We start from the raw sequence: 22,106 nt of genomic DNA, 5'->3' as shown, positions 1-22,106 counted from the left end.
ATTGAAGCTGAAATGTTGAAACTGATCATCAATCAATCAAAGTGATGCCGTCAGCATTTCGCGGCCCAACACACAGTGCAGGCGAACCTCTTGACTTATGACTGTAAAGATTTGGGGGTTTGTGGACTTCAGTTAAGTGAATTGTTAGCAAATTAAGTGCACGGATTCCAAACTGAAATGCCTTACAAGTCAAAAACAGGATATGAATGTTTCCATATAATGGTGACCTCGTTATCCAAGAATCGGATTTCAGAAATCTGGGTTTCAATTTCCAGATAATCTAATTAAATGCAACATTCTTCCAAATTTGACGTTACCTATTATTGAAACAATTAAGATGAATCTAGAAAATAAGATAAATTGGCCGTGGGAGTTCGCACAAAAAACTATTAACAAGGTTGTGAAAAATTTAAAGCTCTTGTTATTTTATCTCGCAAGGCCAAAGGGAACCTGTAAAACAACGATATGGTCCAATTAAAGAAAATTGAAGCATGCTCCAGTCTATCACTGGCTAAATATCAGGATTCTAAACGCAATGTTAAGTTGTATATCACTAAAAATCAAGCAATGCATATATGTTTAATGTGAAATGAAATGAAGGGGATTCTTGTAATATGAGTTCTTGTCTTAATCGCTCCTCCCCAAGATTCTTTATAATGCAATTTTACATTTGCAGATACATTGTTTGATTTGGCCAGCGGCATTATGCATACCACTTTTGCTGGAATAGTGAATGACAAATACTGTACTGTGCAATTAAGACACACAGAAACATAGCAATGTATTCCATCTTAAACCCTATGCAACGATAAATACTTTCTGTCCTCGATTGCCAACAATTACAAAGAAATTAACGTTGCTCTTGGGGGAAGGGATGACTGGAAGGCTTCAGGAACAAAAAGTCACTCTTGCATGATTCTGGTGACAGACTATATAACCATGTGTATCTGGGATGGGGAATGTTTGAGCAGTGTAATTTGAAGATGTTGGCACCAATCTCTTAGTAAAGGCACCATTCGTACCTTTTGCTTTGCAGCAACAAATTGCGCAGTTGGGGTCTTCAGTAACCTTGCTACCCGGTTTGCATTTGATGCCGAACAGGAAAATGATGATTCCAAGAAATACAAACAACGTTGACCCCAAAGCAAAAATCAAATAACGACTGAAATTTAAACCATGTTCAGTATTACTGACCAGGTTACTACCATCAAAACATTTTTTCATAACATTTCCAACATTGAAAAGTTAATGTAGCTGTGCAAGAGAATCTCGGTTGTCCATTAACCTTCACCAAGATAACGAGAGTGTGTTTTGTGGCACCGTGCTCCAAAATAACTCGCCTGCCGGCTTCCTTTCCCAGTTAACAGGTGGTACTTTCACACTCATCGCTGTAATTTCATGGAGCCTTTTTTATTTTACACAATATCTTTTGATTAACAGCACTGGCAGTTGCATGAGAAGAACGATACTTTCATTCTTAATAGAGATCCACGAAGGGAAAGAGTTTAAACAATTCAGCCGGCATGGCGCATTTAACAGAGATGGCCATTAATTTCACCCTGCCTCAATGTTGTAAAAACTTTACATTTTAACATTGATCCTGAGACATGGGCGGTGGGTAGGGCTTCAAAAACAGAAAATCGCTCTTAGCTGATTATGGCGACAGACAAACTGAATAATGATGTGTTGCAGGTATGCGAATAATCTCTCCAGTCGCAGTATTAAACAAAGATTCTTTCAGTGTTGGTCTTTGATTAAAGGCATTATTAGAATCGTCCAGTCCACAGCAGCAACTTGTGGAGTTGTAGTTTTCAGGAACATTTCTGTCCTGTTTACACTTGATGCCAATCAGCAAAATGATTGTTATAAGAAATATAAAGGAAGTTGAACTAAAATGACAATTAGATAAAGATTTATATCAGAGACATATTCAAGATTTCTCACTAAGTTACTGCTTTCGGCGAAAATTTCTGTAACATTGCCCAAGATTGAGAAGTGGATTGTAGCCGAGCTGGAGAGACTCGGCTGCCCATTATCCTTCACCAAGATCACAAGGCTCTGGGTGGTAGAATTCTGCTCCAAAATTCCTCGGGCTGTTCTGATGTCTCCAGAGTTAAGCCCCACGATGAACAAACTGGGATAAGTGGCTTTCAGCCCATGATAGAGAAGCCGTCCGTTCTCATCAGTTGTGATTATCTTGGTGACCAAGTACCCCTGGCCCGCTGACTGAGGCACAACCTCCACTCCTGCTGATCCGCTCTGTGCTGAAGGTGAAACAATTACTGGAGCGTTGTCATTTTGATCCAGGATGATCACATTCAATGTTGCGCTGCTGCTCAAAGGGGGAACGCCAGCGTCTCGGGCTCGGACTTGAATCTGGAAGTTTTTCACTCGCTCGTAGTCAGAAGAGCGCAGCGCGTAAACGGTCCCGTTCATCGAATTTAGATTGAGATAATTTGACAATGGTAACTCTTGAATAAGATTTTCTGTGAAAGAGTAAGTGACGTAGGAATACTGACACTGGTCAGGATCGTAAGCAGTCACTGCGAAGATAGCAGCACCGGGAGCGTTGTTCTCCATCACATACACCGTGCCCATGGGCCGAGAAAACCTTGGAGCGTTATCATTTATATCAGATACCGTTATCTGAATGGTTTTATTTGTTGAGAGCGGAGAAGACCCCGAGTCACTGGATACAATAGCTATGTTGTACAGAGGGGTGGTTTCACGGTCCAACATGTCACTGGTTATCAATTTGTAATGCCCGCTCGAAGACGATTGAAGTTTAAAGGGAACGTTCTTAGGGATCTCGCAGTGCACCTCTCCGTTTCTTCCAGAATCTCGATCGATTACATTGATCAGAGCTATCACAGACCCGGGAAAAGCATTTTCAGGGACCATGCTAGCAACGGATGTCAGTAAGATCCCAGGGGTGTTATCATTGACATCAATTACATTAACAGTATTTTAGAATGTCCTGCAATTGCCGGTGAACCATTGTCGACAGCTTGAACATCAAGTGAGTAATTGTCACCTTCTTCATAATCAATTATGCCCTGAACACGAATCTCTCCTGTCCGAGGATCCAAACTAAACAGTTCCTGTCTTTTCTGTGAAACACGGTTACTGAAAGAATAAGTTACCTCCGCGTTCGTACCTTCGTCTGGATCAGTGGCATGGACTGAAACCATCAACCTCTGGGTGAGTTTTCTATCAGGCTGACCTTGTAGGTCTTGCTGTCGAACGCAGGCGCATTGTCATTGCTGTCCAGCACAGTGATGAGAATGCGAGCGGTCCCAGACCTGGGAGGACTCCCTCCGTCAGTGGCCGTTAGCATCTGCTGAAAGGATGTCTGCCGTTCGCGATCCAACGGTTTCTCCAATAACGACTCGACAATTTTGGTACCGTCTACTGCAGTCTCCACTTTTAGACCGAATTGCTCACTGGGGCTGATATTGTAAACACTGACTGCATTTGTCCCCATGTCTGGATCGAGAGCGCTCTCTAGCGGAAATCGAGAGCCGGGTGCAATAAATTCGGCCATTTGTAAGAGAATGACACTTTCCGGGAAACTGGGTGAATTATCATTTCTATCAAGAATCACCACTTCATCGCGGTACATCTCCAAAGGTTCTTCCACGACAATCTCGAAAGTAAGGACACAAGCTAGCATCTGCGCACACAGCTGTTCCCTATCTATCCTCTCGTTCACAAATAAAATGCCGGTTTCTAAATTCACTTCCAAACATTGCCTTTTACCAGCAGGAATCAGTCGGAATTTTCGAGCTGACAGCCTCCGAATGTTCAATCCCAAATCTTCGTCAACATTGCCAACAAACACGCCAGGCTCTATTTCTTCGCGCGAATAGAATAGTGAAATTTTCCGAAAACCAGATCCGATAAAAGAAGGAAAATAATATCCAATGGTCTGAATTTTAAAGGCGTTGGTTATCCGTGGCTCTGCCATTGCCGGTTATATTTGGAGACGCGCAAATATAAACCGGCAGTCTATTAACATCCAGCACTGCCCGATCGCATTCTTCACAAAATGCCTTAATATCAGAATGCCGAGCGAATTGATAGAGACCTTTGCACAAAATGAAGGCAGGCAACAAGTGTCTTTCTGTTCCTGTTCTGGTTCTGTGCCGGAGGAGGAGCAATAGATCTCTGCTTGTATTTCAGATCCTCATTGGTCCGCAGCGACACAGCGAATCCCTCCCTATCGTTACAACAGTTTTTCTTAAAGCTGCACAGCTCCTAATGTGAGGGCCTCCAATCATCGTTCCTATTAATAGTGTACAACCATAATACGCATACACCGGCATAGATTTCCTCCAAGCAGCATTTCCCTTTAAAGATCATCACTACTCCTTTGAAATGCAATTAAATTATAATCTGGAATCTTTCCTTTCATTTAAGTGAACCATTGGTCTGAGGTAAGTGCCATATTTTATTATATTATTGTTTTTTATAAAAAATTTAATTTAGTTGTTAGCCAGATCTTGGTAGAAAGTTAGAGGAATGGCAGGGAAGGGAGTGCAATGTTCCTCCTGCAGGATGTTTGAGGTGAGGGATGCAGTTAGTGTCCCTGCTGATTTTACCTGCAGGAAGTGCTGCCATCTCCAGCTCCTCCAACACCGAGTTAGGAAACTGGAGCTGGAGTTGGAAGAACTTCGGATCATTCGGGAGGCAGAAGGGTCATAGATAGCAGCTTCAGGGAATTAGTTACACCAAAGATTGGAGATAGGTGGGTAACTGTAAGAGGGACTGGGAAAAAGCAGAAAGTGCAGGGATCCCCTGCGGCCGTTCCCCTGAGAAACAAGTATACCGCTTTGGATACTTGTGGGGGGGGGGGGGACTTACCAGGGGTAAGCCATGGGGTACGGGCCTCTGGCACGGAGTCTGTCCCTGTTGCTCAGAAGGGAAGGGGGGAGAGGAGCAGAGCATTAGTAATTGGGGACTCTATAGTCAGGGGCACAGATAGGAGATTTTGTGGGAGCGTGAGAGACTCACGTTTGGTATGTTGCCTCCCAGGTGCAAGGGTACGTGATGTCTCGGATCGTGTTTTCCGGGTCCTTAGGGGGGAGGGGGAGCAGCCCCAAGTCGTGGTCCACATTGGCACCAACGACATAGGTAGGAAAGGGGACAAGGATGTCAGGCAGGCTTTCAGGGAGCTAGGATGGAAGCTCAGAACTAGAACAAACAGAGTTGTTATCTCTGGGTTGTTGCCCGTGCCACGTGATAGTGAGATGAGGAATAGGGAGAGAGAGCATTTAAACACGTGGCTACAGGGATGGTGCAGGCGGGAGGGATTCAGATTTCTGGATAACTGGGGCTCTTTCTGGGGAAGGTGGGACCTCTACAGACAGGATGGTCTACACCTGAACCTGAGGGGCACAAATATCCTGGGGGGGGGGGGGGGGGAGATTTGTTAGTGCTCTTTGGGGGGGTTTAAACTAATCCAACAGGGGCATGGGAACCTGGATTGTAGTTTTAGGGTACGGGAGAATGAGAGTATAGAGGTCAGGAGCGCAGATTTGACGTCGCAGGAGGGGGCCAGTGTTCAGGTAGGTGGTTTGAAGTGTGTCTACTTCAATGCCAGGAGTATACGAAATAAGGTAGGGGAACTGGCAGCATGGGTTGGTACCTGGGACTTCGATGTTGTGGCCATTTCGGAGACATGGACCGAGCAGGGACAGGAATGGATGTTGCAGGTTCCGGGGTTTAGGTGTTTTACTGAGCTCAGAGAAGGAGGCAAAAGAGGGGGAGGTGTGGCGCTGCTAGTCAAGAGCAGTATTACGGTGGCGGAGAGGATGCTAGATGGGGACTCTTCTTCCGAGATAGTATGGGCTGAAGTTAGAAACAGGAAAGGAGAGGTCACCCTGTTGGGAGTTTTTTATAGGCCTCCTAATAGTTCTAGGGATGTAGAGGAAAGGATGGCGAAGATGATTCTGGATAAGAGCGAAAGTAACAGGGTAGTTATTATGGGAGACTTTAACTTTCCAAATATTGACTGGAAAAGATATAGTTCGAGTACAATAGATGGGTCGTTTTTTGTACAGTGTGTGCAGGAGGGTTTCCTGAAACAATATGTTGACAGGCCAACAAGAGGCGAGGCCACGTTGGATTTGGTTTTGGGTAATGAACCAGGCCAGGTGTTTGATTTGGAGGTAGGAGAGCACTTTGGGGACAGTGACCACAATTCGGTGACGTTTAAGTTAATGATGGAAAGGGATAAGTATACACCGCAGGGCAAGAGTTATAGCTGGGGGAAGGGCAATTATGATGCCATTAGACGTGACTTGGGGGGGGGGGGGGATAAGGTGGAGAAGTAGGCTGCAAGTGTTGGGCACACTGGATAAGTGGGGCTTGTTCAAGGATCAGCTACTGCGTGTTCTTGATAAGTATGTACCGGTCAGGCAGGGAGGAAGGCGTCGAGCGAGGGAACCGTGGTTTACCAAGGAAGTGGAATCTCTTGTTAAGAGGGAGAAGGAGGCCTATGTGAAGATGAGGTGTGAAGTTTCAGTTGGGGCGATGGATAGTTACAAGGTAGCGAGGAAGGATCTAAAGAGAGAGCTAAGACGAGCAAGGAGGGGACATGAGAAGTATTTGGCAGGAAGGATCAAGGAAAACCCAAAAGCTTTCTATAGGTATGTCAGGAATAAGCGAATGACTAGGGAAAGAGTAGGACCAGTCAAGGACAGGGATGGGAAATTGTGTGTGGAGTCTGAAGAGATAGGCGAGATACTAAATGAATATTTTTCGTCACTATTCACTCAGGAAAAAGATAATGTTGTGGAGGAGAATGCTGAGCCGCAGGCTAATAGAATAGATGGCATTGAGGTGCGTAGGGAAGAGGTGTTGGCAATTCTGGACAGGCTGAAAATAGATAAGTCCCCGGGACCTGATGGGATTTTTCCTAGGATTCTCTGGGTGGCCAGGGAAGAGATTGCTGGACCTTTGGCTTTGATTTTTATGTCATCATTGGCTACAGGAATAGTGCCAGAGGACTGGAGGACAGCGAATGTGGTCCCTTTGTTCAAAAAGGGGAACAGAGACAACCCCGGCAACTATAGACCGGTGAGCCTCACGTCTGTAGTGGGCAAAGTCTTGGAGGGGATTATAAGAGACAAGATTTATAATCATCTAGATAGGAATAATATGATCAGGGATAGTCAGCATGGCTTTGTGAAGGGTAGGTCATGCCAGACAAACCTTATTGAGTTCTTTGAGAAGGTGAATGAACAGGTAGATGAGGGTAGAGCAGTTGATGTGGTGTATATGGATTTCAGCAAAGCGTTTGATAAGGTTCCCCACGGTAGGCTATTGCAGAAAATACGGAGGCTGGGGATTGAGGGTGATTTAGAGATGTGGATCAGAAATTGGCTAGCTGAAAGAAGACAGAGGGTGGTGGTTGATGGGAAATGTTCAGAATAGAGTACAGTCACAAGTGGAGTACCACAAGGATCTGGTCTGGGGCCGTTGCTGTTTGTCATTTTTATCAATGACCTAGAGGAAGGCGCAGAAGGGTGGGTGAGTAAATTTGCAGACGATACTAAAGTCGGTGGTGTTGTCGATAGTGTGGAAGGATGTAGCAGGTTGCAGAGGGATATAGATAAGCTGCAGAGCTGGGCTGAGAGGTGGCAAATGGAGTTTAATGTAGAGAAGTGTGAGGTGATTCACTTTGGAAGGAATAACAGGAATGCGGAATATTTGGCGAATGGTAAAGTTCTTGAAAGTGTGGATGAGCAGAGGGATCTAGGTGTCCATGTACATAGATCCCTGAAAGTTGCCACCCAGGTTGATAGGGTTGTGAAGAAGGCCTATGGAGTGTTGGCCTTTATTGGTAGAGGGATTGAGTTCCGGAGTCGGGAGGTCATGTTGCAGCTGTACAGAACTCTGGTTCGGCCGCATTTGGAGTATTGCGTACAGTTCTGGTCACCGCATTATAGGAAGGACGTGGAGGCTTTGGAGCGGGTGCAGAGGAGATTTACCAGGATGTTGCCTGGTATGGAGGGAAAATCTTATGAGGAAAGGCTGATGGACTTGAGGTTGTTTTCGTTGGAGAGAAGAAGGTTAAGAGGAGACTTAATAGAGGCATACAAAATGATCAGGGGGTTAGATAGGGTGGACAGTGAGAGCCTTCTCCCGCGGATGGAAATGGCTGGCACGAGGGGACATAGCTTTAAACTGAGGGGTAATAGATATAGGACAGAGGTCAGAGGTATGTTCTTTACGCAAAGAGTAGTGAGGCCATGGAATGCCCTACCTGCTACAGTAGTGAACTCGCCAACATTGAGGGCATTTAAAAGTTTATTGGATAAACATATGGATGATAATGGCATAGTGTAGGTTAGATGGCTTTTGTTTCGGTGCAACATCGTGGCCGAAGGGCCTGTACTGCGCTGTATTGTTCTATGTTCTATGTTCTATGTTCTATTTCCTTTGCATATAATCTGCCATAAAACAATTTCAACCATTGTCAGGATCATCAGTGTTTTCCACCCATCACCAGCCGGCCTTGTTTTGCGAAGGATAAGCTTCCATACCTATAAATGTATTGATGCCCGTCTTGTCTCAATCATTTTAATTCTTTGAGGAATTGTGTGACTGCTCTCGTAAAATACTTTGAAATGTTGCCAGGATCTCCTTTCCAGATGCAGAAAATGAACAATGTCTTGAATCTAGCCTTGATTATTTTTGATTACATTATTTTAATGTTATTTCGAAAACCGTGTCTTCTGACCAATAAAATTGATGTTTTTCCAAACAGGCATGAACTAAGATATGAAGTATGTCATTCAATTTCGGATTGGACGTGTACGTGTACCTAGCGTCCTTCTAGCTGCAGCTAACGTTATCATGATGATAAACAGGAGCGAAATTGGAAAGCTGAAATACTAGAAAAAATTTAATCATTTAAACAAATGGTGAAGGTTATGCAAAAGATATACAAGGATACACGAATCATCGCAATGCTTGTGCAAGTCCAGAATTTTCTGTTTCCATTTCATGGCACAGTGATTAGCACTGCTGCCTCACAGCGCCAGGGAACCGAGTTCAATTCCGGCCTCGGATACCTGTCTCCGTGGAGTTTGTACGTTCTTCCCCTGTCAACGTGGGTTTTCTCCATTTGCTCCTGTTTCCCCCCACAGTCCAAAGGTGTGCAGGTTATGTGGATTGGCAATGCTAAAGTGGCCAAAGGATAGTTGCGGCTAAAGGGGAATGGACCCAGGTAAGGTGCTCTTTCAGTGGACCTTCGTTGGGCCGAATGGCCTCCTTCTGCGCAGTAGAGATTCTATGATTTCAAAGTCAGATGTGGAATAGTGAATATTTGACAGATTTTTTTTTCTTAATCAATCCTATACATGATCAGCTAGCCAACCAATACATTGTATTTCGGGTTCGGCTCGGACTTTCTATTTATTGATTAGATTGCATTTTATCCTTAGCGAAATATGATTTTCGATGTTAGTAAACGTGTGATTGATTAGCACATATTTGCCACATTTCCCTTCTCGTTATTTAGATTATCATGTTAATCAAACTGTGTTAGGTCGGTGGGACCCTACATTTGATTATTACAGAGGAATCTTCTGAATGTGTTCGGTATTTAGGAACTATTGCGGCCCACCATAATTTGTAGATTCTGGGTATGTTTATGCCTGATCACAGCCCACGAGATTCATACACGATCAATAAGTAGGGCGCTAAGCGCATAAACATAACGAGAATGAGATACCAAAAATGATAACGGAAATGCAATTCCCGTGTCCAAAACTGTTGATTCAGACTTTTGAAAATAAATATATTAACCTACATTAAACCGGCAAAGAAATGTAAACAAATAAGAAGTAATTTTAACGAGAGTAAGCAACCTATTTCACCCAAACCAGCAGGATTGGTTTATTGTTGGGAAAAGGGATCTTGAAACTGGAATTGGGATTCCAAATGAAATTTCAAGCTTCACTCACTCTGCGGGTAAATCCACCTGCGTCGCGATCACCATACTGTTACTTGATGAAATCATTTCTGCACACGATCTTGAAATTATTCGCTGTGATGCAAATGTCTGTCGCCCTCTGTTACTTGAGTGGTTTGATTAAAATCATCCTCTACTTTTGTAAATGTTGTTTTCTCTCATTGTACCTTTCTTCTTGCACTCTGAACTGTCAGCTTCTGTAATTAATTATCAGTTTCGTAGTTTGCATATTGCCAGACTAGCGATCAGTCCGTCTAGCACCAATCAGCAAATGTTCTGTACCTCGAACAATGTTCGATTATTGACGACTCAAAGGGAGACGTCACGTTATGCAACATGAATGAGATAATACGACCACAAAGGCAATAATCAGCTCAATGTCCAACGAACTATCAAATACTGAGACAGCTGAGTTGCAAGTTATGAATCGTGCATTCTGACCAGTGGATTGAAAATATTTTCATAAATCTGAGCCTTAGCTATTCTGCTTCAAAGCCATTAGCGTGGTTTGGGTCCAATTGATTTTACTACGCAGCGAATCGCGGGTGAGATAACAAAAGTTCAAACCTTCAGCTTTGTTCTGACGAAAATACCTCGGCGTTTTATTATTTTTTTTAAACTGAGTTTAGAGGGGGTAAGTCTCTTTTTCTTTTCTGAGTTTCAGCCTTAGGCCCAGAGTTCGGATCAGATTCATGTCAGTTCTGAACATGAGGCAATTTGGGTAGAGCTCAGGAACAGGAAGGAAGCAGCCACAATGCTGAGGGTTTATTATAGGCCCCCGACCCGCCAGCGACAGATAGAGGAGCAGATAGGGAGAGATATTTTTTGCTGTTTAGAGGGGCTGTTTAGCATAGGGCTAAATCGCTGGCTTTGAAAGCAGACCAAGGCAGGCCAGCAGCACGGTTCAATTCCCGTACTAGCCTCCCCGAACAGGCGCCGGAATGTGGCGACTAGGGGCTTTTCATAGTAACTTCATTTGAAGCCTAAAACTTCATAGAATTTACAGTGCAGAAGGAGGCCATTCGGCCCATCGAGTCCGCACCGGCTCCTGGAAAGATCACCCCACCGAAGGTCAACACCTCCACCCCATCCCCATAACCCAGTAATCCCACCCAACACTAAGGGCAATTTTGGACACTAAAGGCAATTTATCATGACCAATCCACCTAACCTGCACATCTTTGGACTGTGGTAGGAAACCTGAGCACCCGGAGGAAACCCACGCACTCACGGGGAGGATGTGCAGTCTCCGCACAGACAGTGACCCAAGCCGGAATCGAACCTGGGACCCTGGCGCTGTGAAGGAATTGTGCTACCCACAATGCTACCGTGCTGCCCTACTTGTGACAATAATCGATTTTCATTTTATTTCATTTTGGATAGGTGCAAAAGTAACAGGGTTGTTGTGGTAGGGGATTTTATCTTCCACTATATTGACTGGAACTCACTTGGTACTAGGGGGTTGGATAGGGCAGCGTTTGTAAGATGTATTCAGCAAGGCTTCTTGATGCAATATCTAGATAGACCAACTCGGGAAGGGACACTACTGGACCTGGTATTGGGGGATGAGCTTGGACGGGTGGTTGAGAATTCAGGAGGGGAACATTTTGGGAGTATTAACTACAATTCCGTACGCTTTTGGGTACTCCTGGACAAATCAAGTTCCTGAAAGAATGGAGGATACGAATGGGAAATTTGGGGAGCTTTGGAAAACGAACCTCGTCAAAAAGAAAAAGGAGGCTTTTCTGTGGTCCAGAACGGTTGGGACAGCCGAAACCCTTAAGGAGTATAAAGAAAGTAGGAAGGTGCTTAAGCGGGAAATTAGGAGGACAAGGAGAGGTCATGAAACACCCGTGGCAAGAAGGATTAAGGTGATTCCTAAAGCTTTTAATTCATATGTAAAAAGCAAGAGGGTGGCCAGGGAAAGGATTGGACCACTGAAGGGCAGTGGAGGTGGGAGGGGTGTGGAATCCGTGTGTTCAGCCAGAAAGATTGTGCGATGTACTAAATGAGTACTTTGCATCAGTATTCATCAAAGAAAAGGACGTTGTGGAAGCATATTTGTGGGAAGGGTGTGTGGATAGTCTGGGTCATGTTGACATCGAAAAGGAGGAGGCATTAGGTGTTTTAAAATACATTAAGGTAGATAGGTCTCCCGGGCCAGAATTCATTTACCCCACAATACTAATGGGAGCAAGAGGTTTCTGGGGTCTTGACTGACATCTTTGTATCATCATTGACTGCAGGTGAGATCCCAGAGGACTGGAAAATAGATAATGAGGTTCCGCTGTTAAACAAAGGTAGCAGGGATAATCGAGGAAACTATAGGCTGGTGAGCCTCACGTCGATAGTATGTAAATTAATGGAGAGAATTCTAAGTGACAGGATTTCTACCCATTTGGAAACGAATGGACTCATCAGTGAGTGATAGCATGGTTGCGTGAAGGGGAGGTCGTTCCTCACTAACTTGATCGAGTTTTTTGAGGAGGGGGCAAAGATGATTGATGAGTGGAGGATGGTGGACGTTGTTTACTTGGACTTTAGTAAAGCCTTTGATAAGTTGCCTCATGGGATACTGGTACAAAAGGTGAAGTCACACGGGATCAGAGGTTAGGTGGCAAGGTAGATACAGAACTGGCTGAGTCAAAGAAGGCACAGGGCAACATTAGAAGGGTGTTTTTATGGAAGGAAGTTTGTGGCTCGTGGTGTTCCACAGGGATCGGTACTGGGGCCTCTATTGTTTGTAGTATACATAAACAATTTGGAGGAAAATATAACTGGCCTGATTAACAAGTTAGCTGATGGTGCCAAGGTTGCTGGAGTGGCAGATCGTGTCGAGCATTGTCAGAGAATACAGGAGGACGTAGATACGTTCGAGAAGCGGGGAGAGAAATTACAAATGGGGTTTAATGCGGACAAATGTGATGTTATGCATTTTGGTAGGTCTCACATAGAGGAGAAATATATAATAAATGGCAAAACACTTAGGAATATAGAAAGTCAGGGATATCAGGGCGTGCAAGCCCACAGATCTTTGAAAGTGGCACAACAAGTGGACTAGGTAGTCATAAACCATTAAGAATGCTTGCCTTCATTGGACGGGGCATCGAGTATAAAAACTGCCAAGTCATGCTACATTTGTACAGAAACTCAAGAATGTACCACTTAGACTATTGCTCACGATTCTGGTCACCACACTGCCAGAAGGATGTGGAGGCATTGGAGAGGGCGCAGGGGAGGTTTCCCAGGATGTTGCCTGATCTGGAGGATATTAGCGAGGCGGATAAACTGAATAGACACGTGGTATTTTCATTAGAATGACGGAAGTTGAGGGATGACCGGATAGAGGTCTAGAAGATTATTATGAGGGACACGGAGAGAGAGGATGGGCAGGCACTCTTTTCCAGGATCGAGGGGTCAGTCACTAGGGGGCATAGGTTTAAGGTCCGTGGTGCAAAGTTTAGAGTATATATGCGAGGCAGTTTTTTTACGCAGATGGTGATGAGTGCCTGGAACGCGCTGCCAGGGGAGGTTGCGGAAGCAGATACCTTTATGGCGTCCAAAAGGCATCTCTACAAATACATGAATAGGATGGGTACAGTGAATATGGTACTAGGAAGTGCCAAGGGTTTTGGCCAAGCATGGTAACGTGACCGTTACAGGCTTGGAGGGCCGAATGGCCTGTTCCTGTGCTGTGTTGTTCTTTGTAAACCAAACTACTTTCCAGCAGCACATAAAAGTGTTGATTTGGTTTGATACCTAAAGGCGGGAGGAGACTGATGTGGCACATCAAAACCTTCTTGGACCTAGAGGGCCGATAGCAATGTGTGATTCTTTATAAATTATGTAATTCTCTGTAACCCATGATTTCAGATAATATTAGCGTACTTATAGAAAAGGTGTGAACCATATACGTCAAGTAGACCTTTTTTCGACTCTTACTTCTTATTAAGGTTAATATATTCGGGTCTGCAGGGTTCTACAATGTGTTATATTTTATCACCCTGCTATCCTATATTTTAGAAGTAGTTTTACCCCATTTTCGCGTCATTGTGAAAACCCCTTCTGTAGAGCATCAATGTGGAAGTCAGCATAAGAATCCATTGCACAAACTATGAAATTTTAAAGCTCACCCTTTTCGATGTCATAAGTGCACAAGGGACTGCCAAATGCTTATGCTGGTATTTCAAATTGCAAACCGTGAAGGGAAATTATCCCAAATGCATTCAGGTATCTGTGCCCTGAGGCCAGTTTTGGCGTCGAACTGACATCAAGCTCAATTGTGTAGATTGTGGAACAATTCGCCTGCCGGCTACCCTTCCCAATTAACATATGCCAGTTTGAAACGCGGGTCTCTGGGGTGTCATGGAGCCGTTTATTTTTTTCAATTTCTTTGGAATTAAAACGCTGGACAGTTGCAGGCAAGAACGATCCTTTCATTCTATAATAGAGATCCTCGAAGGGAAATAGTTTCAGTAATTCAACCGGCAGCGACGGCGATAACACAGATGGCCATTAATTTCACCCTGCCTCAATGTTGTCAAAACTTTACATTTTAACATTGGCCCTGAGTCATGGGCGTTGTGTAGGGCTTCAAAAACAGAAAATCGCTCTTAGCTGATTCGGGAGACAGACAAACTGAATAATGATGCGTTTCAGGGATATGAACAATCTCTCCAGATTCAGTATAATTTAATGATTCTTTCAGTGTGGGTCTCGGATTAAAGGGACTGTTAGAATCGTCCAGTCCATAGCAACAATTTGGGGAGTTGGAGGCTTCAGGAGTATGTCTTTCCTGTTTACATTTGATGCCAATCAGCAAAATGATGGTTACAAGAAATATAAAGGAGGTTGAAGCTAAAATGACAATTAGATAAAGATTTATATCAGGGACGTATTCAGGATTTGTCACGAAGTTACCACTTTCGGATAAAATTTCAGTAACATTGCCCAAGATTGAAAAGTGGATTGTAGCCGTGCTGGACAGACTCGGCTGTCCATTATCCTTCACCAAGATCACAAGGCTCTGGGTGGTAGAATCGTGCTCCAAAATTCCTCGGGCTGTTCTGATTTCTCCAGAATGAAGCCCCACGATGAACAAACTGGGATCAGTGGCTTTCAGCACCTGATAGAGGAGCCGTGCGTTCTGACCAGAATCAGCATCAGTTGCGATTATCTTTGTGACCAAGTACCTCTGGCCCGCTGACTGAGGCACAACCTCCACTGCTGCTGATCCGCTCTGTGTTGAAGGTGAAACAATTACTGGCGCGTTGTCATTCTGATCCAGGATGATCACATTCAATGTTGCGCTGCTGCTCAGAGGGGGCACTCCAGCGTCTCGGGCTTGGACTTGAATCTGGAAGTTTTTCACTCGCTCGTAGTCAAAAGAGCGCAGCGCGTAAAAGGTCCCGTTCATCGAATTAAGATTGAGGTAATTTGACAATGGAAAATCTTGAATCGGGTTGTCTATGAACGAGTAAGAGACGTAGGAATTCTGATCCTGGTCAGGATCGAAAGCAGTCACTGCGAAAATAGAAGCACCGGGAGCGTTGTTCTCCATCACATACACTGTGTCCATGGGTCGAGCAAACCTTGGGGCGTTATCGTTCATATCAGACAGCGTGATCTGAATGGTTTTATTTGTTGATAGCGGCGGAGACCCACAGTCCCTGGCTAAAATAATTATGTTGTACAGAGGGGTGGTTTCACGGTCCAACATATCACTGGTTATCAATTTATAATGACCACTCGATGACGATTGAAGTTTAAAGGGAACAGTCTTAGGGATTTCGCAGTGCACCTTCCCATTTTTCCCAGAATCTCGATCGATTACATCAATCAGAGCTGTCACAGTGCCGGGAGCAGCATCTTCAGGAACCATGCTAGCAATGGACGTCAGTAATATCCCAGGGGCGTTATCATTCACATCGATTAACTTAACCAAAACTTTAGAATGTCCTGCAATTGCCGGTGAACCATTGTCTACAGCTTGAACATCAAGTGAGTAATTGTCACCTTCTTCATAATCAATTATGCCCTGAACACGAATGTCCCCTGTTCGAGGGTCCAAACTAAACAGTTCCTGTACTTTCGGTGAAACACGGTTACTGAAAGAATAAGTTACTTCCCCGTTCGAACCTTCGTCTGGATCAGTGGCATGGATTGAAACTACCAAGGTACCTCTGGGTGAATTTTCAATCAGGCTGACCTTGTAGGTCTTGCTATCGAACGCAGGCGCATTGTCATTGCTGTCCAGCACAGTGATGAGGATCCGTGCGGTCCCAGATCTGGGAGGATTTCCTCCGTCAGTGGCCGTCAGCATCAGCTGAAAGGATGACTGCCGTTCGCGATCCAACGGGTTCTCCAATAACAACTCGACAATTTTAGTACCGTCTTCTGCAGTCTCTACTTTAAGACCGAAGTGCACGTTGGGGCTGATATTGTAAACACTGACTGCATTTGTCCCCATGTCTGGATCCAGAGCGCTCTCTAGCGGAAATCGAGAGCCAGGTGCAATTAATTCGCCCATTTGTAAGAGAATGACACTCTCCGGAAAACTGGGCGAATTATCATTTATATCAACAATCTCCAGTTCACCGCGGTACATCTCCAAAGGCTCTTCCACGATAATCTTGAAAGAAAGGACACAAGCTGGTATCTGCTCACACAGCTGTTCCCTATCTATCCTCTCGTTCACAAATAAAATGCCGGTTTCTAAATTCACCTCCAAACATTGCCTTTTATCAGCAGGAACCAGTCGGAATTTTCGAGCTGACAGCCTCCGAATGTTCAATCCCAAATCTTCGGCGACATTCCCAACAAACGCGCCAGACTCCATTTCTTCGTGAATAGAATAGTGAATCTTTGCGAAAACCAGATCCGATACAAAAAGAAGGAAAATAATATCCAAGAGTCTGAATTTTAAGGCGTTTCTGATCCGTGGCTCTGCCATTGCCGGTTATATTTGGAGGGGCGCAGAAATAAACCGGCAGTCTATTCAGGTCACAATCGCTTTGGCTGCCCGATCGCATAATCCACAAAATACCTCAATATCAGAATTCCGAGCAAATTCTCAGAGTCCTTTGCACAAAATGAACGCAGGCAACGATTGTCTTTCTGTTCCTGTTCTGGTTCTGTGCCGGAGGAGGAGCAATAGATCTCTGCTTACATTTTAGAACCGCATTGGTCCGCAGCGACACAGCGAGTCCCTCCCTCTCATTACACCAGTTTTTCTTAAAGCGGCACAGCTCCTGATGTGACGGGTCCTATTAATAGTGCGCAACCATAACACGCACATGCCGGCATGAATTTCCTCCCAGCAACCTTTCTCCTTAATGATCACCCGCCTCCTTTAAATGCAATTCAATTATAATCTGGAATCATTCCATTCATTTCATTTGGGCATTTCATTTCATTGCTTCAACGCGCCAGGGTCCCGGGTTCGATTCCCTGCTGGATCACTGTCTGTGCGGAGTCTGTACGTTCCCGTGTCTGCCTGGGTTTCCTCCGGGTTCTCCGGTTTCGTCCCACAGTCCAAAGACGTGCAGGTTAGGTGTATTGGCCATGATAAGTTGCCCTTCGTGACCAGAAAAGGTTAGCAGGTGTGTATTGGTTACGGGGATAATGTGGATGTGAGGGCTTAAGTGGGTCGGTGCAGACTCGATGGGCCGAATCGCCTTCTTCTGCACTGGATGTTCTATGTCCTACGTTACATGTTCCTTTGCACATCAAACAATTTCAACAGTTGGCCGGACAGCATCATCGGTATTTTTCACCTATCACCAGGCGATCTTGGTTTACCAGGAGAAGCTTCCATACCTATAAATGTAATGATGCGCGTCTTCTCTCAATCACTTTGAATTTGAGGAGTTGTCCAACTCGGGAGGATTCAAACTAGTAGGCAGGGGGTTGGGAACCAGAATGTGAGCTTAGAAGGTGTAATAACTGAAGGGGAAACAGAGAACAAAAATAAAAGAACAACATCACCCTCAGGCATAGCAAACAAGGTGACAAGTGTGAAAAGGAAGGTGGGCAATGCAGGATTGAGGGTGTTGTAACTAAATGCGTGCAGTCTATGGAACAAGGTAAATGAGCTTGTTGCGCACATTGAAATTGGCCGGTAGGATGTTATAGGCATCACAGAGACGTGGCTGCAAGGGGATCAGGGCTGGGATTGGAATATCCAAGGATATGTGTAGCATCGAAAGGACAGACAGATGGACAAAGGAGGCGGGGATGAATTCTTAGTAAGGAATGGAGTTAAATCGATAGCAAGAGTGATATAGGATCAGAAGGCATCGAATCTCTGTGTGTAGACTTGAGCAATCGTAAAGGTAAAAAGACCCTGATGGGAGTTACGTACAGGCCCCCTAGCAGTAGTCAGGATGTGGGGCAGAAAATAAAGCAGGAGATAGAGAAGGCATGTAAAAAAGGCAATATTACAATAATCATGAGGGACTTCAATATGCAAGTGGACTGGGAAAATCAGGTTGGCAGTGGATCCCAAGAAAAGGAATTTGTGGAATGCCTGGAGCAGGTTGTGACAGAGCCTACTAGGGATCAGGCAATTCTGGATTTGGTGATGTGTAATGAGGCAGACTTGATTAGGGCACTTAAGGTCAATGAACCCTTAGGGATCAGCGACCACAATATGATAGAATTTACCCTGCAGTTTGAAAGGGAGAAGCTGCAATCAGATTTAACAGTATTACAGTTAAATAAGAGTAACTACAAAGCCATGAGGGAGGAGCTGGCCAGAGTTTATTGGAAAAGCAGCCCAGCAGGGATGACAGAGGAACAGCGATGGCAGGAGTTTCGGGGGGTTATTCGGAAGGCACAACAGAAATTCATCCCTAGGAGGAAGAAATGTGCTAAGGGGAGGGGAAGGCATGCATGGCTGACGAGGGAATTCAAGGACAGCATAAAAGCTAAAGAAAAAACATACGAATTGGCGAGCATTAGTGGGAAGCCAGAGAATTGGGAAGCCTTTAAAATCGAGCAGAGGACAACTAAGAAACCAATAGGGGGGAGAAGATGAAGTATGAGTGCAAGCTAGTTAGTAATACAAAGGAAGATAGGGAGTGTTTTCTTTCAATATATAAGAGGTAAGAGAGAGGCAAGAATAGACATTGGTTCACTGGAAAATGGGCTGGCTGGAGAAGTAATAATAGGAAACAGAAAAATAGATTGGAACGAAATAGTTACTTTGCATCAGTCTTCACGGTGGAAGACACCAGTGGGATACAAGAGCTCCAGGTGAACCACCAGGGGGCAGAGGTGAGTGCAGCGACCATTACTACGGAGAAGGTTCTGGGTATACTGAAAGGTCTGAAGGTGGATATATCACCTGGACGGAAGGACTACACCCCAGGGTTCTAAAAGAGGTCGCTCAGGAGATTGTGGAGGCATTGGTGGTGATCTTTCAGGAATCAGTGGAGGCAGGAAGAGTCCCTGAGAGCTGTAAAGTGGCTAACTTAACACTCCTGTTTAAGAAGGGAGGGTGGCAGAAGACGGGAAGTTACAGGCCGATTACCCTGACTTCGGTAATTGGTAAGATTTTAGAGTCCATTATTAAAGATGAGATCGCGGAGTACTTGGAAGTGCATGATAAATTAGGACTGAGTCAGCACAGCGTCGTCAGCGGGAGGTCATGTCTGACAATCTGTTAGAGTTCTTTGAGGAAGTAACAAGGACGTTGGACAAAGGAGAACCAGGGGGACATGATTTATTTAGATTTCCAGAAGGCCTTTGACAAGGTGCCACATAGGAGACTGTTAATTAAGTTAAGAGTCCACGGTGTTAAGGGTAAGATCCTGGCACGGATCGATGATTGGCTGACTGGCAGCAAGAAGAGAGTGGGGATAAAGGGATCGTTTTCAGGATGGCAGCCGGTGGCTATTATTGTGCCTCAGGGGGCGGTGCTGGGACCACAACTTTTGACAATATACATTAATGATCTGGAGGAAGGAACTGAAGGCACAGTTGCTAAGTTTGCAGATGATACAAAGATCTGTAGAGGGGCAGGTAGTATTGAGGAAGCAGGCGGGCTGCAGAAGGACTTGGAGAGGATGGGAGAGTGGGCAAGGTATTGACAGATGGAATGCAATGTGAAAAAGTGTGAGGTTATGCACTTTGTAAAGAGAAATTGAGGCAAATACTTTTCTAAATGGGAAGATGCTTAGGAAATCAGAAGCACAAAGGGACTTGGGAGTCCTTGTTCACGATTCTCTTAAGGTTAACGTGCAGGTTCAATCGGCAGTTAGGAAGGCAAATGCAATGTAAGCATTCATGTCGAGAGGGCTCGAATACAAGACCAGGGATATATATGGCTCTGGTCAGACCCGATTTGGAGCATTGTGAGCAGTTTTGGGCACTGTATCTAAGGAAGTATGTGCTGGCCTTGGAAAAGGTCCAGAGGAGGTTCACAATAATGATCCCCGGAATGAAAAGCTTGCCGTATGAGGAACGGTTGAAGAATTTGGGTCTGTTCTCGTTGGAGTTTAGAAGGATGAGGGAGGATCTTATTGAAACTTACAGGATACTGCGAGGCCTGGATAGAGTTGACGTGGAGAGGATATTTCCACTTGTAGGAAAAACCAGAAGCAGAGGACACAATCTCAGACTAAAAGGACGATCCTTTAAAACAGGGATGAGGAGGATTTTGTTCAGTCAGGGGGTGGTGAATCTGTGGAACCCTTTGCCGCAGAAGACTGTGGAGGCCAAATCACTGAGTGCCTTTAAGACAGAGATAGATAGATTTTTGATCAATAAGGGGATCAGGGGTTCTGGGGAGAAGGCAGCAGAATGGAGATGAGAAAAATATCAGCCATGATTGAATGGCAGAGCAGGCTCGATGGGCCGAGTAGCTTAATTCTGCTCCTATGTCTTATGGTCTTGTGGTCTTATGGACTATTTTGTACTTGAAAGTTATGGAGTACTTTGACATGCTGCCAATATCGCCTTTCCAGATGCAGAAATTGAACAATCTTTAATCTAACCTTGATTATTTTTCATCACAGCATTTTTATTTTTTTATTTTTTTAAATTTAGAGTATCCAATTATTTTTATTTTTTTCCAATTTAGGAGCAATTTAGCGTGTCCAATCCACCTAACCTGCACATCTTTGGGTGTGGGGGTGAAACCCACGCAGACATGGGCAGAATGTGCAAACTCCACTCATCACAGCATTTTGAGGATTGTTAGAAAACCCTGTCCTCTGACCAATAAACTTGATGTTTTTCCAAACAGACATGGACAAGATACGTATGTCATTCAATGTCGGTCCTTTGACTAGGTAGCTAGCCTCTAGCTGCAGCTAACCTGATCGGAATCATAAAAGGAGGGAAATTATAAAACTGAAATACAAGTAAATATTAAATCATTGAAATTGCCTTTGTATCATCTTTGTGACCTATATTAAACCGGCAAACACCTGTAACCTAATAGAACGTAATTTTAAGGAGAGTCAGCAACGTATTTAATCCAAACCAGCAGGATCGGTTTATTGTTGGGCAGGTGGACCTTGAAATTGGAAGTGGGATTCCCAATTAAATTTCAAGCTTCATTCACCTTCCGATAAATCAACCTGGCGTCACGATTAACGTGCTGTTACTTGATGAAATCATTTCTGCTCAGAAGCTTGAAACTATTCACTGTGATGCAAATGTTTGTCGCCCTCTGTTACTTTGGTAGTTTGAGTAAATCATCCTCTACTGTTGTAAATGTTGTTTTCTCTCATAGTACCTTTCTCAACACACTGTGAACTGTTACCTTCTGTAATTACTTATCAGCCCGTCCAGCACAAATCAGCAAATGTTTTGTAACCTCCAACAATGTTCTATTATTGACGACTCGAATGGAGACATCACGTCATGTAACACGAATGAGATAAGATGACCATAAAGGTAGTAATCAGCTGACTGTCCAACGAACTGTCAAGTACAAAGGCAGCTAAGTTGCAAGATCTGAATCGTGCGTTCTGACCAGTGGATCGTGAACATTTTCATGAATTGGAGCCTTAGCTATTCTGCTTCAAGGCCATTAGCGTGGTTTTGGTCCAATTGATCTTACTGCGCAACGAATCGTGGGATACATGGCAAAGGTTCAAACCTTCAGCTTTGTTCT

The 22,106-nt window shown here is 44.4% G+C and overlaps 1 protein-coding gene and 1 pseudogene across 1 annotated transcript in view; both read right to left on the bottom strand.

Annotated features, from left to right (window-relative positions):
• Positions 1 to 17,112, bottom strand: part of LOC140427410 (uncharacterized) — a 56,149-nt gene extending 39,037 nt beyond the window's left edge. Inside the window, exon 1 of the mRNA XM_072512943.1 lies at positions 14,543 to 17,112. Within this exon, the coding sequence (XP_072369044.1) occupies positions 14,543 to 16,934 (2,392 nt within the window). The 5' untranslated portion in view covers positions 16,935 to 17,112. The remainder of the gene's footprint in view (positions 1 to 14,542) is intronic.
• Positions 44 to 4,083, bottom strand: LOC140427193 (protocadherin alpha-C2-like; annotated as a pseudogene).
• Positions 17,113 to 22,106: the final 4,994 nt, after the last annotated feature.

Source organism: Scyliorhinus torazame, chromosome 7 (assembly GCF_047496885.1).
Source record: "Scyliorhinus torazame isolate Kashiwa2021f chromosome 7, sScyTor2.1, whole genome shotgun sequence".
NCBI lineage: Eukaryota > Metazoa > Chordata > Chondrichthyes > Carcharhiniformes > Scyliorhinidae > Scyliorhinus > Scyliorhinus torazame.
This window is presented reverse-complemented; position numbering and strand designations above follow the sequence as displayed.